This window comes from Gopherus flavomarginatus, chromosome 10 (genome assembly GCF_025201925.1).
Source record: "Gopherus flavomarginatus isolate rGopFla2 chromosome 10, rGopFla2.mat.asm, whole genome shotgun sequence".
NCBI lineage: Eukaryota > Metazoa > Chordata > Testudines > Testudinidae > Gopherus > Gopherus flavomarginatus.
In genome coordinates this window covers 8,105,236-8,124,576 of record NC_066626.1, presented here as the reverse complement: position 1 = coordinate 8,124,576, position 19,341 = coordinate 8,105,236, and the positions used below count along the sequence as shown (strand labels likewise).

At 47.8% G+C, this 19,341-nt stretch overlaps 1 protein-coding gene across 12 annotated transcripts in view; it reads right to left on the bottom strand.

Moving 5' to 3' along the window:
• Positions 1-19,341, bottom strand: part of MLPH (melanophilin) — a 90,600-nt gene that overhangs the window by 36,596 nt on the left and 34,663 nt on the right. For 5 of the 12 annotated variants that reach the window (XM_050916527.1, XM_050916526.1, XM_050916522.1 and 2 more), the window contains exons 5-9: positions 12,374-12,412; positions 10,653-10,747; positions 7,672-7,800; positions 5,224-5,425; positions 958-1,175 (exon numbers count right to left, since the gene is read on the bottom strand). In XM_050916527.1, coding sequence (XP_050772484.1) covers positions 958-1,175; positions 5,224-5,425; positions 7,672-7,800; positions 10,653-10,747; positions 12,374-12,412 — 683 coding nt within the window. The remainder of the gene's footprint in view (positions 1-957; positions 1,176-5,223; positions 5,426-7,671; positions 7,801-10,652; positions 10,748-12,373; positions 12,413-19,341) is intronic. The other 7 variants (XM_050916534.1, XM_050916529.1, XM_050916525.1 and 4 more) reach the window with 3 other exon arrangements.

Genomic DNA, 19,341 nt, shown 5'->3' with positions numbered 1-19,341 from the left:
AGAAGGATCTGGTCTCTCTCCGCCCAGGCACATAACTCAGGAGCATTGATAGCTGTAAATGTGCACTTCCGGAGCCACATCTAGTTACACTGGTGCAACCCACAATTGAATCAACCCGCTGCCCTTCTGGGTCTGAGAGCAGAATGTGGCCCACAATGCGGCATGGGATAGGAATAGTTAGGTGCCAGCCGGCCATAAAATGGTACCAGGAAAACACCTTAAAAGACAGATCCTAGACTCTGGGCAGGTCTACACTAGAGCCAGGATCCAAGCTCTGAGATCGATTCACCAGCGGTTGATTTAGCGGGTCTACTAAAGACTGTAGATCGCTCTCCAGCTGATCTCTGTACTCTACTCCAGACGAGAAGAATAAGGTAAGTCAATGGGAGATTTTCTCCCGTTGATCTCCAGTGGTGTAGACCCTGCGGTAACTCAACCTAAGGTACGTCGACTCCAGCTACGTGTTGCATAGCGTAGGTCGACTTACCGCGGTAGTGTGGACATAGCCAAAGTGACAGCTCCTTTCACTACTCCGGCAATGCAAAGGGGCTGCAAAACCAACTCAGCCAGCCTCCTGGGGATTGTCTCTGCAGTGGTGGACTCTCTGCTCTGTGTGGATCTGGTATATCTACTCCAGACCACACCGTTCTTGGCCCCTAGCATAGGGCTTGTGGGGTGAGGAGTGGGTGTGGCTGGAGTGCCCCCGATCCCTTGGTTTTACAGGCAGTCGGAGTTGCTTTCTTGACTGCATACAGCATGCTCTCTCTGCCCCCTCACCGTCCATCAGAGCAGCTGGTCCAGCTCTGGAGAAGATTAGTATTTCACTGTACGGGAGCCACCATTTATGAGACCCATCTGCCTGAACCATTCCGTTTCAAAGGTGACTTAGGTTGCAGAGTCTCAGCCACGGAACAGATCATACGAGTTACTGGGAATGGTTTAAAATCTCTTTGTTACCTGATTTCCAGAGTGGTTTATATTCTCCTGGGAGGAGGCTCTGTTTCGGCGTTTCACGTGATAGGGCTGGTAGACAGATATCTTCTGGGCTCCCTTTACATCCTCATCGGAGGTGTCCATATCTGGTGAGTACTGAGGTTGGTGCCGCTCGTTCCATGGGCTGCCTTTGGGGACAGAACGGGTTCGAGTCACTGGAGGCTCAGGGCAGGGATTATGATCTTAGGTTTCAGGAAAAGCCCGTGGAAGGATGGACGGGGAGAAGTGAAAAAGGAAATAGCAACAATATTAGGAAAAAGCACTAAATAGCTTTACAGAACACCACGGACCTGGTGCAAGGCCCAGGGAAATCAGCGGAAAGACTCCCACTGACTTCAGTGGACTTTATATCAGTCCCTCAGACCAGACGCTCACACACTTGCTAAATAAATCACACCATAATGCCTCATTAGAAGAGCTGTCGAGCTCTTCCCTTTCCAAACTGTGGCAGTGGATACTCTAACAGCAATAGCTTATTCAAAGCAGAAGCGAATACATCCTCCACTAGAATAACCATAATGTCCTAGAATAACCATAGTGTCCTATACCCACCATGCCAAGCTTTCAGATAACAAAGTTAGAGGGCTTTTCATGCCAGCACAGAGGAAGCTATGAAACGCTTGGATAGAACACCCCTGAGCCCATTCAAGGAGTGTGTCAGAAATCCCTTATTTTCAGTGAACTGAATCACATAGGCGTGGAAAGACAACTGTTTCTTCAGGCCTAAAGGAGGGGTTGTTATCCAGAGGTAATACTTAAGAGTGCACATACATCAGAGGGGCTTGAAACCCAGTTTAAAATAATTCGAGTGCCCAGAACAAACAAGATTGACATTACAATTTCTGTGCCACTCTGGAGGGAGCGTGGTCTAATGATCAGAGCATACAGGAACCATCTCTTGCTATGTATATGTACTGTACTGCTCTGTACCTCTGCCTTCCAGTGAGTTAAACTAGGAATCGTCCCTTTGAGGGTTTTTGCAAGACTTAATTAAGGGACCCTCACCGAAAAGGTGCTTTATAGGGGAAAGTATTATCACACAGTGAAAAGCATCTTAGAGGGAGGAGGCTGGAATACTTAGCGGAATGCCAATGGGCTAGGGAACCTTTCACTGCTATATTCACGGGTTCAAATCCAGCCCAGGTGGCTGCTGACTGAACTCTATCTAGCAGCTACTTCCCTCATCTATGTGACATTCATTGGCGGTCTCAGCCTGGTTCCTGAGGGAGACAGGTCCACATCCCAAGATCTGATGAACTGTCACAGATTGAAGTGTCACTAGAGGAGGTTTTAGAATTAATTGATAAACTCAACGTTAACAAGTCACTGGGACCAGATGGCATTCACCCAAGAGTTCTGAAAGAACTCAAATGTGAAGTTGCGGAACTATTAACTAAGGTTTGTAACCTGTCCTTTAAATCGGCTTCGGTACCAATGACTGGAAGTTAGCTAATGTAACGTCAATATTTAAAAAGAGCTCTAGAGGTGATCCCGGCAATTACAGACCGGTAAGTCTAACATCAGTACCGGCCAAATCAGTCGAAACAATAGTTAAGAATAAAATTGTCAGACACATAGAAAAACATAAACTCATAAAGTCAACATGGTTTCTGTTAAGGGAAATCGTGTCTTACTAATCTATTAGAGTTCTTTGAAGGGGTCAACAAACATGTGGACAAGGGGGATCCAGTGGACACAGTGTACTTAGATTTCCAGAAAGCCTTTGACAAAGTCCCTCACCAAAGGCTCTTACATAAATTAAGCTGTCATGGGATAAAAGGGAAGGTCCTTTCATGGACTGAGAACTGGTTAAAAGACAGGGAACAAAGGGTAGGAATTAATGGTAAATTCTCAGAATGGAGAGGAGTAACTAGTGGTGTTCCCCAAGGGTCAGTTATAGGAGCAATCCTATTCAATTTATTCATAAATGATCTGGAGAAAGGGGTAAACAGTGAGGTGGCAAAGTTTGCAGAGGATACTAAACTACTCAAGATAAAAGTTAAGACCAAAGCAGATTGCGAAGAACTTCAAAAAGATCTCACAAAACTAAGTGATTGGGCAACAAAATGGCAAATGAAATTTAATGTGGATAAACGTAAAGTAATGCACCTTGGAACAAATAACCCCAACCGTACATACAATATGATGGAGGCTAATTTAGCTACAATGAGTCAGGAAAAAGATCTTGGCGTCATCGTGGATAGTTGTCTGAAGATGTCCATGCAGTGCACAGAGGCGGTCAAAAAAGCAAACAGGATGTTAGGAATCATTAAAAAGGGGACAGAGAATAAGACTGAGAATATATTATTGCCCTTATATAAATCCATGGTACGCCCACATCTCGAATACTGTGTACAGGTGTGGTCTCCTCACTTCAAAAAAGATATTCTAGCACTAGAAAAGGTTCAGACAAGGGCAACTAAAATGATTAGGGGTTTGGAGAGGGTCCCATACAAGGAAAGATTAAAGAAGCTAGGACTCTTCAGCTTGGAAAAGAGGGGACTAAGGGGGGATGAGAGAGGTATATAAAATCATGAGTAATGTGGAGAAAGTGGATAAGGAAAAGTTATTTACCTATTCCCATAATACAAGAACTAGGTGTCACCAAATGAAATTAATAGGTAGCAGGTTTAAAACAAATAAAAGGAAGTTCTTCTTCACACAGCGCACAGTCAATTTGTGGAACTCCTTGCCTGAGGAGGTTGTGAAGGCTAGGACTACAACAATGTTTAAAAGAGAACTGGATAAATTCATGGTGGCTAAGTCCATAAATGGCTATTAGCCAGGATGGGTAAAGAATGGTGTCCCTAGTCTCTGTTCATCAGAGGATGGAGATGGATGGCAGGAGAGAGATCACTTGATCATTGCCTGTTAGCTTGACTCCTTCTGGGGCACCTGGCATTGGCCACTGTCAGTAGACAGATACTGGGCTAGATGGACCTTTGGTCTGACCTGGTACGGCCGTTCTTATGTTATGTTCCTACCTACTTGTCTAACTGGCACCACTGCTGGCAGGCTCAGTAACAAGATCCAGGACTGAAACTATCCCCACAGGCGACCTCTCCAGAACAAGATGTCGGGGCAGTGCAGGGAAGGGTGAATAACCACAGCCATGGGCGGACCAAGGATTTCATAGAGTCTACATTTTCACTAGTCTTGGGAGCTAAGCTCAGAAAACCTAATCCGAAAACCAATGAAGTCAAAGGGAATTTTTCCATTGATTTCAGTGCGCTTTGGATCAGGCCTCAAACCTGGGAGAAATGAATGAAAGCCTTTCTAAATGCTTTTTAAGTCAGTTCTAGAGTGTTATTTTTATTCTATATAGTACCTCCATTTTATTTACCTCTAGCTCAGCTAATCTCAGTGGTCACAGTCACCTGGGTGTTAATAAATCCAGCCAACACATTAAAAACACATGGGAGATTATATTTTAGGACGACACATGTTTAAGCTATACACCATGCACATTTTGCTTTGTTACCCTAGTAGGAGAAAGCATATTAGTGATAGAAGAATTTGTTTTCCGTAATCTCATTCGCTAGAGTACTTATAGTATCCATAAACTCCTGATCCCCTCAGGAGAGGGTTTGATTGCACAGGGCTCCAGAGCCAGGGAAATCTCCCCAAACAGATTTATAAGCATGACAGTACAATTTAAATGAGTACATTTGGTGCACAACTTGAAAATGAGGACAAAAGCTGTCATCATGCCATAAGCAACTGAGCACCTCCTTTGCCACAGCGGCCAAATTCTCATCTGGTGAAGATCAGCAGTGCTCCACTGACTTCATTAGGACTAGGATGATTTACACCAGATGGGGATCTGACTGAGCAAGTTAAAACGTGGCCGCGCTCAGGCCTGAAGCAAGGCTACTTTGGCTTTTGATTTCATCTGACATGCTAAGCAAAGTAGGCCTGAGAGACCTCTTAGCACAGCCCAGAGCGCTGTAGGGAGTGAGGCTGATGATTCGGTAGGTGGCATTCCTTGCTTTGGAGTCAGGATGATCAGTTGCTCAAGCCCAAATGACCAGCTAGCTGCGTAAGCTGATTTGCATGTGCAAATCAGATGTACGGTTATGCACCTAGTTATGAAAGTCAGGCCCTCTGTGTTTTAGTAGTTTACTTGTTTTTTAAGAGCCTGGAACCATTAACGTTTCCATTCTGTTAGAACTGCTGGTCCAGCTGTTTTTCCTCAAATGGGACAGAAGGACACTGGACAGCGTAGCTTACCAGGTTTGGGATTCCTTTCCAGGCTCTTCCTTCGTGAGTTCACTGTCAGCCGGACCTCGGTACTAAACTCCTGCTCTGGAGGGGTCATATGTTGTCCCTGCTCCTGAAGGATCTGGTGGAACACTGCAGCCAGGTCTGCTTCAGCGATCATTGTCTCCTTCCGGGATGTGTCCTCGCTGGCATCAGGGAAATCCGGGAATGACTGAGAAGAGAGGACACGGGTCAGTACCTATAAATGAGCAGTGTGTTCCCTTTCCCCATAACCCACTTTCGAGCAAAATATTTGCAGGTTATTTTTTAGTCTTCCCTAAGGGATTTGTACACCCCACTGCCATTAGTTTTAATTGGAATTGGGCATCACAATCCCCTAAGCGTCCTGGAAAATCTCAGCCCATGTGTCTATGTTTTTAAAATGTCAAGTCCTTCTACTGATTAAACAATAATGTGGCTCCCAAAACCTTGGTTATATGCAGATGGTTCTTAAAGAGAGATCATTTTCTCATAGGCTACAAGCACAGTGTCCTTCACAAAGACAGGCTAGAACCAACCTACATGTTTGCCCCAAAAGCTTTATCAAACTTATTTTGGAGTTTGAAAACTCCAAGGTTTGTTTGACTTTTAAAATAAAATGTTATTGTTACATTTCACAGCACTTCCTGGTTCTACCCAGGAGAAGTGATGAGGTACCAGGAAAAAAATAAAAAAGGCAACTCGGTATTTCTGACTTAACCAGAAGCAAGAATGGATTATCCAGTCCTGCAACTCCATGAAGTCTGGATGGTGTGAATTAACGCTGAAATCAGCATCCAAACATCTGTGCTGTTGTAGAAATTGAACCAATCCTCCTTACTTTTGAGGTTTGCACATCACTAGCCTATATGCAAGTCAGTTCGGAACATTTCAGGAAAACCCTGCTTTTTGGACATCAAGCACGAGATGCTGCTTTTTTTTGTGCATCAAGTAGAATACATGAATCTTTTATGAGAGAGACAAGGTGGGTGAGGTAATATCTTTTATTGGACCAACTTCTATTGGTGGGAGATAAACCTTTAGAGCTATGCAGAGCTCTTCTTCAAGTCTGGGGAAGGAAGAAGAATCTCTTATGTTATACATGCTACGTCGAGGAGTGACTTTCACAGTCATTCAGTTTGTTGTTCAATCTAGGCACAGTAGAACCTCAGAGTTAGGGACATCTCGGGAATGGAGGCTGTTCGTAATTCTGGAACATTTGTAACTCTGAGCAAAACATTATGGTTGTTCTTTAAAAAGTTTACAACTGAACGTTGACTTAATACAGCTTTGAAACTTTACTATGTAGAAGAAAAATGCTGCTTTCCCTTTTTTTTTTTAGTAGTTTGTGTTTAAGGCAGTATTGTACTGTATTTTCTTTTTTTTTGGGTCTCTGCTGCTGTCTGGATGTGTACTTCCAGTTCCAAATGAGGTGTGTGGTTGCCTGGTCTGTTTGTGACTGTGGTGTTCGTAACTCTGAGGTTCTACGGTACTAACGGCTCTCAGTTTGCAATGGCGAGTAACAGCCACTGACGACTGCAAGAAGTATCGATGTATTATGCAGCTGGTTTTGCACTCTTCTGCACAACTGTTATGCAATAATTATGCAAAAGTATTGTTTTTCAGCTTTGGGAAATCTTCTGCTACCCATACAATTCCCGCTCTTTTTCAGAAGATCAGTCTCCATGTGGCTTGCTGTGACAGGCCAAGAAGTTTTGCAAACAACAAGAACAGCTTTGCCTGTCATGACTTTATGGATCAGTGTTTTTAGATGGCCTCAGCTCCTGCCCAGAGGGGCCTGTCTCAATGTAAACACAGGAACAAAATTACAGACAAAACAGATATGGGCTGGTTACATGCCTCTCCTGCTTAGAGAAGCACTTCAGCTCTCTTCAGGTTTCTCACCGAACATGGAGAGAAGGGTCTTCATATTTCCCACTCCTTTCCTCAGCTGGTTTTGACAGAACTCAGTATTACAATTGTGGGCACAAGGGCTACAATTCCCAGCCTGCCTTGCTCTCCATCTCCAGCGAGAGCAGCTGGCTGGAAACACAAGAAGTCATCTTTATCCCTTACCATTGAGGCTAGAAATGAACTGAGCCCATGCTCCTATGGGATTGCAAAGAAACAGAGACGTATCTGATTTCTGCAGGGGCCAATTTAAAAACAAGTAATTAAACCCAGAAGAAAATGAGGCCAGAGAACATGATCTTTTCCAAATCTCCTGCCATCCTAGCTCACCAGTCCTCACCCCAATTCACTATCCTCATTTTGATTCATGTCTTCAGGAGTAAGGTCTATGTGGCAGAAAACAAAGCAAGGGGGGGAAGCTAATCAACATCATACCCTTGGAAACGCCAAGCAGCTGAACAGCGGAAGAGAAGAAAGGACAGGAGGAAGGAACGAGAGAACACCAGTCCCCAACCACCTCCCCAGTACCTGGTGGCCATCCTGGTTGACCGGAGTTTGAGAAAGCTGCACAGATTGACGGCGTGATTGAGCAGAATATTCTGAGTCCAGATCAAAATCAAAGGGATGAACAGACAGCAGGCGCTTTGTCTTGCGCATCTTAGAGAGCACAGAAAGTGCAAGAAAGCAAAATACAGTGTAAATACAACTGGTCTTTAAAAAGGGGTCTGATGACTCTGGAACTACCAGAAAGGGGGTTCCAAAGAGGATAGATCTAGACTGTTCTCAGTGGTACCTGATGACAGAACAAGGAGTGATGGTCTCAAGTTGCAGTAGGGGAGGTTTAGGTTGGATATTAGGAAAAACTTTTTCACTCAGAGAGTGGTGAAGCCCTGGAATGGGTTCCCTAGGGAGGTGGTGGAATCTCCTTCCTTAGAGGTTTTTAAGGCCCGGCTTGATAAAGCCCTGGCTGGGATGATTTAGTTGGGAATTGGTCCTGCTCTGAGCAGGGGGTTGGACTAGATGACCTCCTGAGGTCCCTTCCAACCCTGATATTCTATGATTTTATGACTCTTTCAGCCCATAACTATCTATCTCACCTATGTTTCTGGTTGTGTCTTTTCTTCTCTACTGGCTACAGATCTGACATTACTGGTTTGCCTAATTGTATTTATGGATCGAATGCTGCTCTCTGACACATCAGTGGAGCTGTCTGGGTGGTAGAGGGCAGAATGTGGATCACATTTCTTCTTATTTAAAGGGTGTGTAAATGAGAATGGGAATGGTATCCAATATTGGTGTGGATCAGATGAGCAAGGTCTATTTCAGGGTGCTCTGAAGTGACTGGAAAGACCCCCTTTGAACTCAGTGATCTTTCAGTCAAGACCATAGTATTCTGGGCTGTGGAGGAGAAACTCAACTGGCAGTTCATTGAGGAGTTATAGGGAAGTGAGCTCGGCTCAAATTTCACAGAGAATTCCAACAGCTGCCATGGAATCCTCAAACATGCATCCCCCTTTTCAGCCAGGGGATCATTCAGAGACAGCCACAGCTAGGAGGCACTGCCACCTCCACTTCTTAAAATGCCCCTCGCAGCTTTGCAATAAGATCTAATTTATTTGGCCTGTGTGGAATTTTACACTTCACTGTCTGATGCTTATGCCGGCTTAAGAGATCCTTTACCAAACTAAGACTATGTTTACACTTTTGTTGGTAAAACTTTTGTCCGTCGGAGTGTGAAAAAACACACCCTTGACCACCATAAGTTTCACCGACAGACGTGCCGATGTAAACAGCGATATGTTGGAGGGAGATGCTCTGCTGCTGACACAGCTACTGCCGCTTGTGGGGGTGGGGGAGTTTAATGATGCTGATGGGAGAGCTCTCTCTCGCAGAAATAGAGTGGCTACACTGGAGACCGCACAGCTGTAGCTGTGCTCTCGTAAGGGCCGTAGCATAGACACAATTCTGGGTAAGGACAGCATGTGTCTTTAATAGGTTAGACTGAAATGAAGTGACTGCATTTCCAGACCAACTGAAAGAAACAATTACTCCCCAGATAATGGCAATGATGTAACAAATGGATGAGGTAACGAAGCTGGCTAAGAGATTAACCTATAGCATAAGGTAGAAAATGAAATGTGATGTTTAGACTCTATGTAACAACACCTAGCTTACACGTAAGGCTTTTGATCTTAAAAGTGTTGTAGAAAGGAGGGCCAATATTATTATCCCCATTTTACAAAGAGGGAAAATGAAGCACAGAGGGCCAAAGTGACCTGCAGCAGGTCACCCAGCAGGCCCAGGACTAGAACTCAGGTCTCAGTCTAGCACTCTGCCCTCTAGGCCACACTGTTCCTTCCCATTTAGAAAAAGGTGGTTGGTGTTTGTGATGGGATGCATTCACCCTGCACTGGACGGGGAAGGGTTAACTCCTCACTGTGGGATGGGGAAGCCACGCCCCCATGTCCAAACTGGGCATGCTCACGGTGTAGCACCAGTATAAGAAGGAGCAGCCCAGTTCAGTCTGGTCTAGTCGCTGGAGAGGAAGGACATACGCTGAAGCCTCCAACCTGGCAGCTGTGGAAGCCCCAGACTGTGGGAGCCGGAGACACCGAGACTCATGCAGACACCCAAGTAGATGAGGGCACCACTTGGAGGTCAGAGCCCCTGGGATCAGCACAACCCGAGGAGACCGGAGATCCTAAAGACGTCTAGCTCAGGACTGCAGAAGTCATGATAGGAAGTAGCCCAGGGAGAGACTAGCCATTGTTCCTACAGCAGTCAGCATGGTTCTGGCAGATCCCTGCTAAGTGGCGAGCCCACTTGCCACTACTAGGGCCCTGGGTTGAGACCTGGTAGAGCAGGGAGGGCCCAGGTCTTCCTACCCTGGCTGCTGCAATCCTATTGACTCCGGCCACTAAATTTAACCGCTCTGGGAGTTAGACTATGGGTATTGACTCTGGCTGCTAGGCCTCACTATTCTGGGAGTCCGGGTATTGTTACTGACTCTGGCCGCTAGGCCTCACTGCCCTGGGAGTCAGGGCATTGCTAGTGACTGGCTGCTAGGCCTTACAGCCCTATAGCAAGGACCAGTCGGTAGACTCGAATCCTTAGGCCTCACTGCCTAGAGTTAGAAGGCGGCTTGAGAGATGAGGTGCACTCACCCAGCACTGGACGGGCCCCCCCCCATCACAGTGTGTCACTCTGAGAGAACCAGGATGCTCATATTAATCAGGGGGAAAGAAACCTGGTCAAAAGGGGCGAGTGATTTTGAGAGCATCAATTTCTGGGAACTTGACACCACAAAGGGACCTGATCTCCAGAGGGCAGGTGTCCAGCACTTTCTTTACAGCATTTACATTGGTGACATGGGAAGATAGGTTTGTATCAGAAAACCAAGGCAACGGAAACCCCCCCAGCAGCTAAGAAAGCCCAGAGCGGGGAATAGCACAGTCCACACCGAAGCCCACGGAACGAGGCATAGCATGTCCATAGAGGTAACTGCTCACCCTAGTATAGTGCTCAGCTTCGGCTCCATCCACCAGGTCATCTTCCTCATCGCTGTCACTGCGCACCCTGCCGCCGGCACGCAGCTGGCACTCACCTGGGAGGGAGTACAAGAAAACGTTGTGCATCAAGGGCTTGGCAGGCCCAGCACCATTCGGGGGGAGATTTCAGAGCGGCTGTCTGTGGGTTACCCTTGGGTTGCCACTTGGCTGGATTTTAACCAGCCTGGCTGGTTTTTTTTACTGCCGCAGCTGCTGGTGAAAAGATTTAATTGGTTGTTTTTTTTACTTGGGACAGATTACTATAAAGATACATTCAGCGTGTTATGGTGTGCATGTGTGTATGTACAATGGTTCTCTAGTACAGTTCAGTGATAGTTAACCATGGTCTGCACTGGGACCCTTTCTGTTGGTGATGCTGGAGGGTGGGGAAGCCAATGTGTCTCAGAGATGGCAACTCGATGGGCCCATACTGATGTTCCTCTTATAATGACTCTTGGGGCCAGCTCCTATTGGAGTCATTGGCCTCAAGAGGTGCTCATAGGCCCATGCTTTGGGTGCTCATGGGCCTGTGCTTTCTTAACACACTGCCTTAGTGTGTGATCATGTCTCCCCCTCTAGTGGCTGATCCAAGGAATATACACGATGTCACCCTACTACAGCAAAGGGAGGCCTCCTTTAGCTCAAGAGATATAGGCCAGCACTCCTGGAGCTGACCGTCCCAGATGTGATGTGTCTTGATGACAGTGGTGAATGTGGCCATGGTTCACAACCTTTATCTTCTTATAAAGACTTATATCATCTTATATCCTCTCACTAGTTACTCTTCCTGCTGCAGACCCACCTTCCAGCTCTGTGATGTATAAGATACACCCACATGGACTCACTCGGCCAAATTCAGAGGTGATGGTTAAATTACATGACGGGAGATTGGTGTGAGTCTGAGTCTGAGAGAACCTCACTGAGTCTAAGCTAGTGACTCTAAAGTGTAAATCACATCAGTTCAGTTTAGATTTGCTTATTCTTATCTCTAACTCCAGCCCAATAGCGTTTTTCTCCTGATTCTCACCTGCCCCCTTGTAGCAGGGACAATCAAGAGAAAATCCAGACCTCTTCACCCTTCTGCGCTAACCCTTCTGTGTTAATGGATCACAACCCTTGATTTCCAGACCGGATACTACTGTAAGGAGTAGCTCCATTGATCTCAATGGGAGCCAATACTGCTTTGGAAATTCACAACCCCAACCAGTAACATTCCCAGAGAGCCCGTTAGCCAGACCCGAGATGGACAAAATGCTCATTCATAGGAATTGGGGACGTTTTGATTATCACTGGCAAGACCCCCCAGTTATGACATTATGAAGGCCCAGATTCGGCAAGGTACTGAAGCACGTGACTAACTTTAAGCACACGAGTAGTTTCCATTGACTTAAATAGGACACCTCATGCTTAAAGATAGGCAGGTGACTAAGAGCACTGCTGAATCAGCTTAAATCTGAAAAACAGAAGTCTCAGAAGAGGCATGGCTTGTTTGAGCGGAAAGGGATCAACGCCCCTCCTGATATACACTGTTCTGAGATGTACAGCAACAGGCTGGGCTTACAGGAATCAAGAGGACCTGGAAAGCAGAAGATTTGAGGACCTCCGCTAGTACTGCACTGAGCGATCAGACCAGCCCACTGCTACAATTTCCTTTTAAACGGCATTAACAAAAACTGACTTACTGTTGATGTCTGGCAAGCTGTAAACTCTGTCATGAAGACCTAAGTACAAAGAAAAATTGAGGGGAAAAATAAACTCTTTCTACAGGTATGTTACACAAAGCAGCTTCCAGAACCAAGCTGAGCAGGAGCTAGAGTCTGGCCTCCAGAGTTCTCAAGGCACAACCAGTAAAGCAAATTAAAAAAACTGGACGATGAGTGTGGAGTCACAACTGGACTCAGAATCAATGAGATTTTGCTGTGCCAGAGTCACAAAGTCTTAGTGCAGCTTGTTCACCCTTCATGTATTCACCACCATGTGCACAGTGCTCTCCTGCAACAAACATGCAGCTGGTTTTGTGACCTTATTTAATATCCTGACTAGGGAGTTGTGGGCGATCAGCACTTCTCAGTGTCAGGCCTTAGGATAATGTAAGGCAAAGGTCCTATTCCACTGGGATTCATTCGGCATCATCACGGGACTGAGTCACCTCCCAGTGGAATCCATGTAAAGACTCTCACTGACTTCAATGGGATCTGGGTCACAATCCAGGACAGCAGGCATGAATGTGCACCACGTCTGCAGATACTCCTGGGGCACATATGGGATCACTTGAGTGGCTCTGCTGCTTCCTCCCAAGAGCTCAGAGAGGGCATTGTTGGACCACTGCTCTTCTGCTCATGCCATGTTTGCACCAGGCTGCATTCCATCACCCCTTCCTGGCCAGCTTGTCTATGGAGCCAGCCAGAGCAAGTAGGCATGGACTACAATACGCATGACACCCACCTAAGCCAGCTGGTTCAGGGTGCTCAGTGACTTAGCCGGCACCTAACACACAGTGGGGCACACATGAAGGACAGCTAGAATCATAGAATATCAGGGTTGGAAGGACCTCAGGAGGTCATCTAGTCCAACACCCTGCTCAATGCAGGACCAATCACCAACTAAATCATCCCAGCCAGGGCTTTGTCAAGCCTGACCTTAAAAACCTCTAAGGAAGGAGATTCCACCACCTCCCTAGGTAACCCATTTCAGTGCTTCACCACCCTCCCAGTGAAAAAGTTTTTCCTACTATCCAAGCAGAGACTCAGCCAGGAAAAGAACAAGAATGCTTAAACCAAAGGGAAATAACAAATGGAAGTGACCAAGAGGATATTGCTTGACTGCGGGGTATGCTTGCCATTTATTACTAGGCTCACAGCTAGGGGGCGCCGTTGGACAGCTGGCCAGTTAGTAGTGGTTGCTAAGAGTGCTGGGTGACTGGGCAACAAAATGGCAGATGCAATTTAATGTTGATAAATGCAAAGTAGTGCACATTGGAAAGCATAATCCCAACTATACATATAAAATGGTGGGGTCTAAGTTAGCTGTTACCACTCAAGAAAGATCTTGGAGTCATTGTGGATAGTTCAATGAAAACATCCACTCAATGTGCAGCGGCAGTCAAAAAAATGAACAGAATGCTGGGAATAATTAAGAAGGGGATAGAAAATAGGACAGAAAATGTCATCTTGAATACTGTGTGCGGATGTAGTCGCCCCATCTCAAAAAAGATATATCGGAATTGAAAAAGGTTCAGAAAAGGGCAAGAAAAATGATTAGGGGTATGGAACAGCTTCCGTATGAGGAGAGATTAGTAAGACTGTGACTGTTCAGCTTGGAAAAGAGACAAGCAGTGTGGATATGACAGAGGTCTATAAAATCATGACTGCTGTGGAGAAAGTAAATAAGTGTTATTTACTCATAAGACATGAACTAGGGGTCACCAAAATGAAATTAATAGGCAATAAGTTTAAAACAAAAGGAAGTATTTCTTCACACAACACACAGTCAACCTGTGGAACTCCTTGCCAGAGGATACTGTGAAGGCCAAGACCATAACAGAGTTCAAAAAAGAATAGATAAATTCATGGGCGATAGTTTCATCAATGGCTATTAGCCAGGATGGACAGGAAAGTTGTTCCTAGCCTCTGTTTGCCAGAAGCTGGGAATGGGCGACAGGGGATGGATCACTTCATGATTCCCTGTTCTGTTCATTCCATATGGGGCACTTGGCAGTGGCCACTGTTGGAAGACAGGATACTGGGCTAGGATGGACCTTTGGTCTGACCCAGTAGGGCCGTTCTTATACCATTGTGTCCTTTCCTTTCAGCTGCTGCCCATGCCGCAGTTATTGCTGCCCTTGCCACCTCCAGGCTGGGTTACAGTACCACGCTCCACATGAGGCTCTGCTCTAACAGCACCGAGAAACTGCAGCTGGGGCAGAAAGTGGCTCCTTGCTTGTAAAGCGACACTCCACGCAGTGAGCCCACGACACCTGTGCCCTGATCAGTGCTGCCTGCAAAGTGATTTCACTGTGAGGCTGCAGGCGCTGGAGGCCAGTGAAGCTCTGAATGGTTTGGGCTTTGACTTAAAGACTATGTCAGTGGTCCCCAATGCGGTGCCCACGGGCACCTGGCGCCCACCAGAGCATTTATGTGTACCCGCCTAGTGCCCAGCAGGGGAGAGAAGCTGTGGCCTTGCACCTGCTGGGGACAGAGTGCTGCGGGTTCTAGTGTTCTCTGTCCTCTGGGCTTCTCTCCAGCTTCTCTCTGGATTTATGTATTATGTAATATTAAATATGGTGTTTTTCGTATTATTTAATGTACAAATACAAAATAAGCCTTGAAAAATTGTTGGCGCCCGCCACACTCTTCTGAAAACATGAATGTGCTACTGGCCACAAAAAGGTTGGGGATCACTGGACTATGTGATATGTGTGCAATTGCAAGGAGCCAAGGCATGAGACAGAGCTAACCAGGCCAGGCACAGCTAGCTTGTGGTGGCAGAGCTCTTAGGCAGGGCCGGCTTTAGGAAGTGCGGGGTCCAATTCCAACATTTTTGGCAGAGCCCCGGCAGGGATGACTAAAAAAAAAAAAAAAAAAAGTGTGTAAAAAAAAAAAAGAAAGCCTTTCATTTCTTAGCAACCAGTTCCCTATAAAAAGTTCTGATTTAAGGGATGTGCCACAGAATGTATTTTTTGTACCAATAGGGTTACCATAAGTCCGTATTTTCCTCCCGGATGGCTATTTAAGAACCAAAAAGCCTGGCATGTCTAGGAAAATACAGATGTATGTTAACCCTACCTGAAGTTCTTTTTTAAAAAGGTGGGCCTGAACTAGAAATGAGCTCCGTTTCACATGTGTGGGTCCCCGCCACTCCCTGGGGGTGTGCTAAGGTGACCGGATGTCCAAATTTTGTAGGGACAGTTCTGATTTTTGGGTCTTTTTCATATATAGGATCCTATTACCCCCCATCTCCTGTCCCGATTTTTCACACTTGCTGTCTGGTCACCCTAGTGTGTGCACATGTGTGGGTCTCAGCTGCTCCCTGCCCCCTCATTGAAGCAGGTGTGCAGGGTTACTGGCCTGGGAACTGCAGGAAACCAGTGGACCTGGGGCTGGCTGGAGGCAGGGCAGGGGCCGACTGGAGGTGGGGTCTGGCTGCAGGCAGGGCAAGGAGTGCGGGGCTGGCTGGAGACGGGGATGTGGGGTTGGCTGGCTGGCTTCAGGCAGGGCCACAGGGGGTGCAGCAGGGGTTGGCAGGGCTGGAGACAGAGGAGTGCGGGACTGGCTGGCTTCAGGCAGGGGGGATGCGGCAGGGGTTGGCTGGAGACGAGCTGTCTGGAGACAGGGTAGGGGGTGCGGAGCTGTCTGGAGACAGGAGCTGGTGCAGGCAGGGCAAGGGGTGCGGGGCTGGTGCGGGCAGGGGGTGCAGCAGGGACTGGTTGGGGGCAGGGGGTGCAGGTGCAGGGGGTACAGCCCACCCTGTACGGTGAGTGCTCCCTCCTTCTCCCTCCCATACCAGGGTAGCAGCAGCAGCCCAGGGCTTGGGGGCTATTTAAAGGGCCCAGGACTCCCCTGCTTCTACCACCCCGGCCCTTTAAATAGCTGCTGGAGGCCTGGGGAAGCGATAGGGCTCTGGCGGCTATTTAAAGGACAGGGGGCAGCAGAGGCAGGTGGAGCCCCAGCCCTTTAAATAGCCCCTGGAGCCCCCTGCTATCCCAGGGCTCTGGGGGCTATTTAAAGGGCCCGCAGCTCCTGCTGCTTCTACCGCCCCAGCCCTTTAAATAGCCGTGGGAGCCCTGGGGAAGCAATGGGGCTCTGGCAGCTATTTAAAGGGCCGGGGCAGTAGAAGCAGCGGGAGCTCCGGACTTTTTAAATAGCCCCCAGAGCCCCACAGCCCTACCCCAGGGCTCCAGCAGTGGGGCTCTGGTGGCAATTTAAAGGGCCTGGGGCTCCAGTCCCTGCTGGGATCCCCAGGCCCTTTAAATTGCCCCCTGGGGAAGCCGGGCCACCCCGGTACAGCGCACCGGCTCTTGCCAGTACGCTGTACTGGGGCTTGGGTGCAGGGCCCTCTTAGGGATGGGGCCCGATTCAGGGGAATTGGTTGAATTGGCCTAAAGCCGGCCCTGCTCTTAGGGCACAGTATTCGGCTGTCCAATTCACTTCCCAACTGGGTCTGAGGGCTTCTGAAGCTCATGACATGCTGCAAGACTCATCCATTTCCCCATGTTTTTCAAGGGATGCAGGGATGGAAAGGAGGGCAGAAAAATATATTGGGGTGGGTTGTATCGGACTGCATGGCCAAGCACCGCATGGGTGTTTTTAGGATGACATTAACAACCAGTTAAGACCCCGATTCCCCAATATAATTAAGCAAATGCCAAACGTTAAGTTTCAATGGGGCTAAACGCACATACTTAAAGTTAAATTCCCTGCAGAATCTAGGACTCAGCAGTGTGTCTGGTGGATGACAGGGTGCCGCACAAATAATAAATCATATTCTATCACATTGCCCATAGTAAATGCTAATTATTATAAGAAGATTAACTCCGTGAGGGGAGCCTTCCAATTTTCCTGTATTTTTTAAATTGATAAAAAATTACTAGCCCTTCTGTTATGAAAAAAGACTAAGCAAATTATTATCCTTCATTCTTATTTCAGTATTCCCTTCGGTTTGTTTTAAGGTAAACACCTCAACGTTCTTCACTCTTTCAGTATACTGTGGAGAAATGCGCAAATTAGATCCAGCAATCATTTTAATTTCATACTAAATACTATCTACACCAGGGGCTTCTAATTGTATTACTATGAACTAATGGACTTGGGAAAAGAATAAGGATATACAGGCTTAAGCCATGTACACCCATGGCGTTAGTACAAACTATTTGCTGGGACCTCACAGTGGGAAAAGAATTCCCCCACCCCTGATCTCACCATAGACCAGTGGTTCTCAAACTTGTTCAGGGTAGCCCCCTGACAGGCCAGGTTGGTTTGTTTACCTGCCGTGTCCACAGGTTCGGCCAATCGCGGCTCCCACTGGCCATGGTTCACTGTTCCAGGCCAATGGGGGCTGTGGGAAGGGCGGCCGGCACGTCCCTCGGCCCGGGCTGCTTCCTGCAGCCCCCATTGGCCTGGAGCGGTGAACCACGGCCAGCGGGAGCCGCGATCAGCCGGACCTGCGGACGTGGCAGGTAAACAAACCAGCCTGCCAGGGGCGTTCCGCGAACAAGCAGCGGCCCTACTTTGAGAACCACTGCCGTAGACAACAAAACCAGTTTTCAAAGAAATAGCAGTAATACTATATCCTGTTGGCAGCAGCTAACTGTTATCGAGTTCTGTAGTTAAGCATATGATGTTGATGGCAGCTTTGTTGATACATCCAATCCCTGGCCTGCCGCATTGAAGATGTATGTGTGATGCAGTAGGGACTGTCTGTGTGGGGAGTGGGAGAGCAGGGGAGGACTTTAGGGGATGGATGATGCCAGGGCCTGTAACCTGAGCTACGTAAGGGAGGGGAAAGGTCAACACCTTTGCCCGGGAAGGGGACAAAGGAAGGGAGTGGCAGGAGGGAAGCAGTTTGAGTTTGGGCTTGGGGCTGGATGGGCGGAATTCAGGGTATCCTAGCTAGGATCCAAGAACCCTGAAAGCCCAGAAGGACTCGGTGGAGGGGTCCTGACTGTGCCTGCAAGCTCTGCTGTAACCTGTGTTCCTGTTGTCCAATAAGCCTTCTGTTTTACTGGCTGGCTGAGAGTCACTGTGGGTCCCAGGAAGAGAGGTGCAGGGCCGGACTCCCCCACACTCCGTGACAGTATGTTTATATGCCACCCGGCCACTCTGTAGAATAACAAACACCTGTTCCAAAGGCTTTAGCAATGGTGATGTCAGTCTTTAAAACTGTCCAACGCTGCCACCTGCTGGCAAGTCAGCATACAAACACTTATCAGCCTGCAGGAAACAAGGGCGGAGGAGAAACCTCTGTGATAAAGGGCCAGCTCTTCAACCTGTGTAAAGTGCCCTCGCTCGGCTGTGGTCAGTTATTTAAAAGCAGCCGCGCTCCTTGGTTTGCTTTGAATTAGGAAGCATAAATGTTGGTTCAGGACTGACTCCTCTGCTGCTCTGGAGCAGAGCATGGCACAGAGGAGATTGGGGCGGGAGGGGTGAATTCAAAGTCAAACCCCGTCCCTGCAACTGGGAGTCTGATGGAGTCTGAATGACCTGAGGGCTGCTTTAGCTTCCATTGGCTTCAAATAAGCCCCTCAGGGTCATTACGCCAGATCACAGTGCACTCCAGCCCTGCCCCCGACACATCTCTGTCTCGGGTTCAGAGGAGAACATGGGCACCAGGCTTGTATAGTTTTTGGTGGTGCCCAGAACAGGTCCAAGCAGAGCTGTGCTGTCCATAAGATGGATCGGGAGAACCGCCTCAGGCCCTGCACTTTGAGGGGTCCTGTGCTTCAGGGGGATGCGGGGTCGAGGGCAGCCTGGGAGGTTGTTGGTGCCACCAGCAGCGAGTGACCCAGCCCCAGCCCACCCCACTCCTCCCTGCCAGTGCCCGGTGTCGCTTGGGGGAGTAGGAGGAAGCCAGAAAGAGGCAGGATGTGGGGGAAGGGGTGGAGTGGGGGCGGGGAGGAGAAGGGGCAGGAAGAGGTGGGTTGGGGCATAGCAGA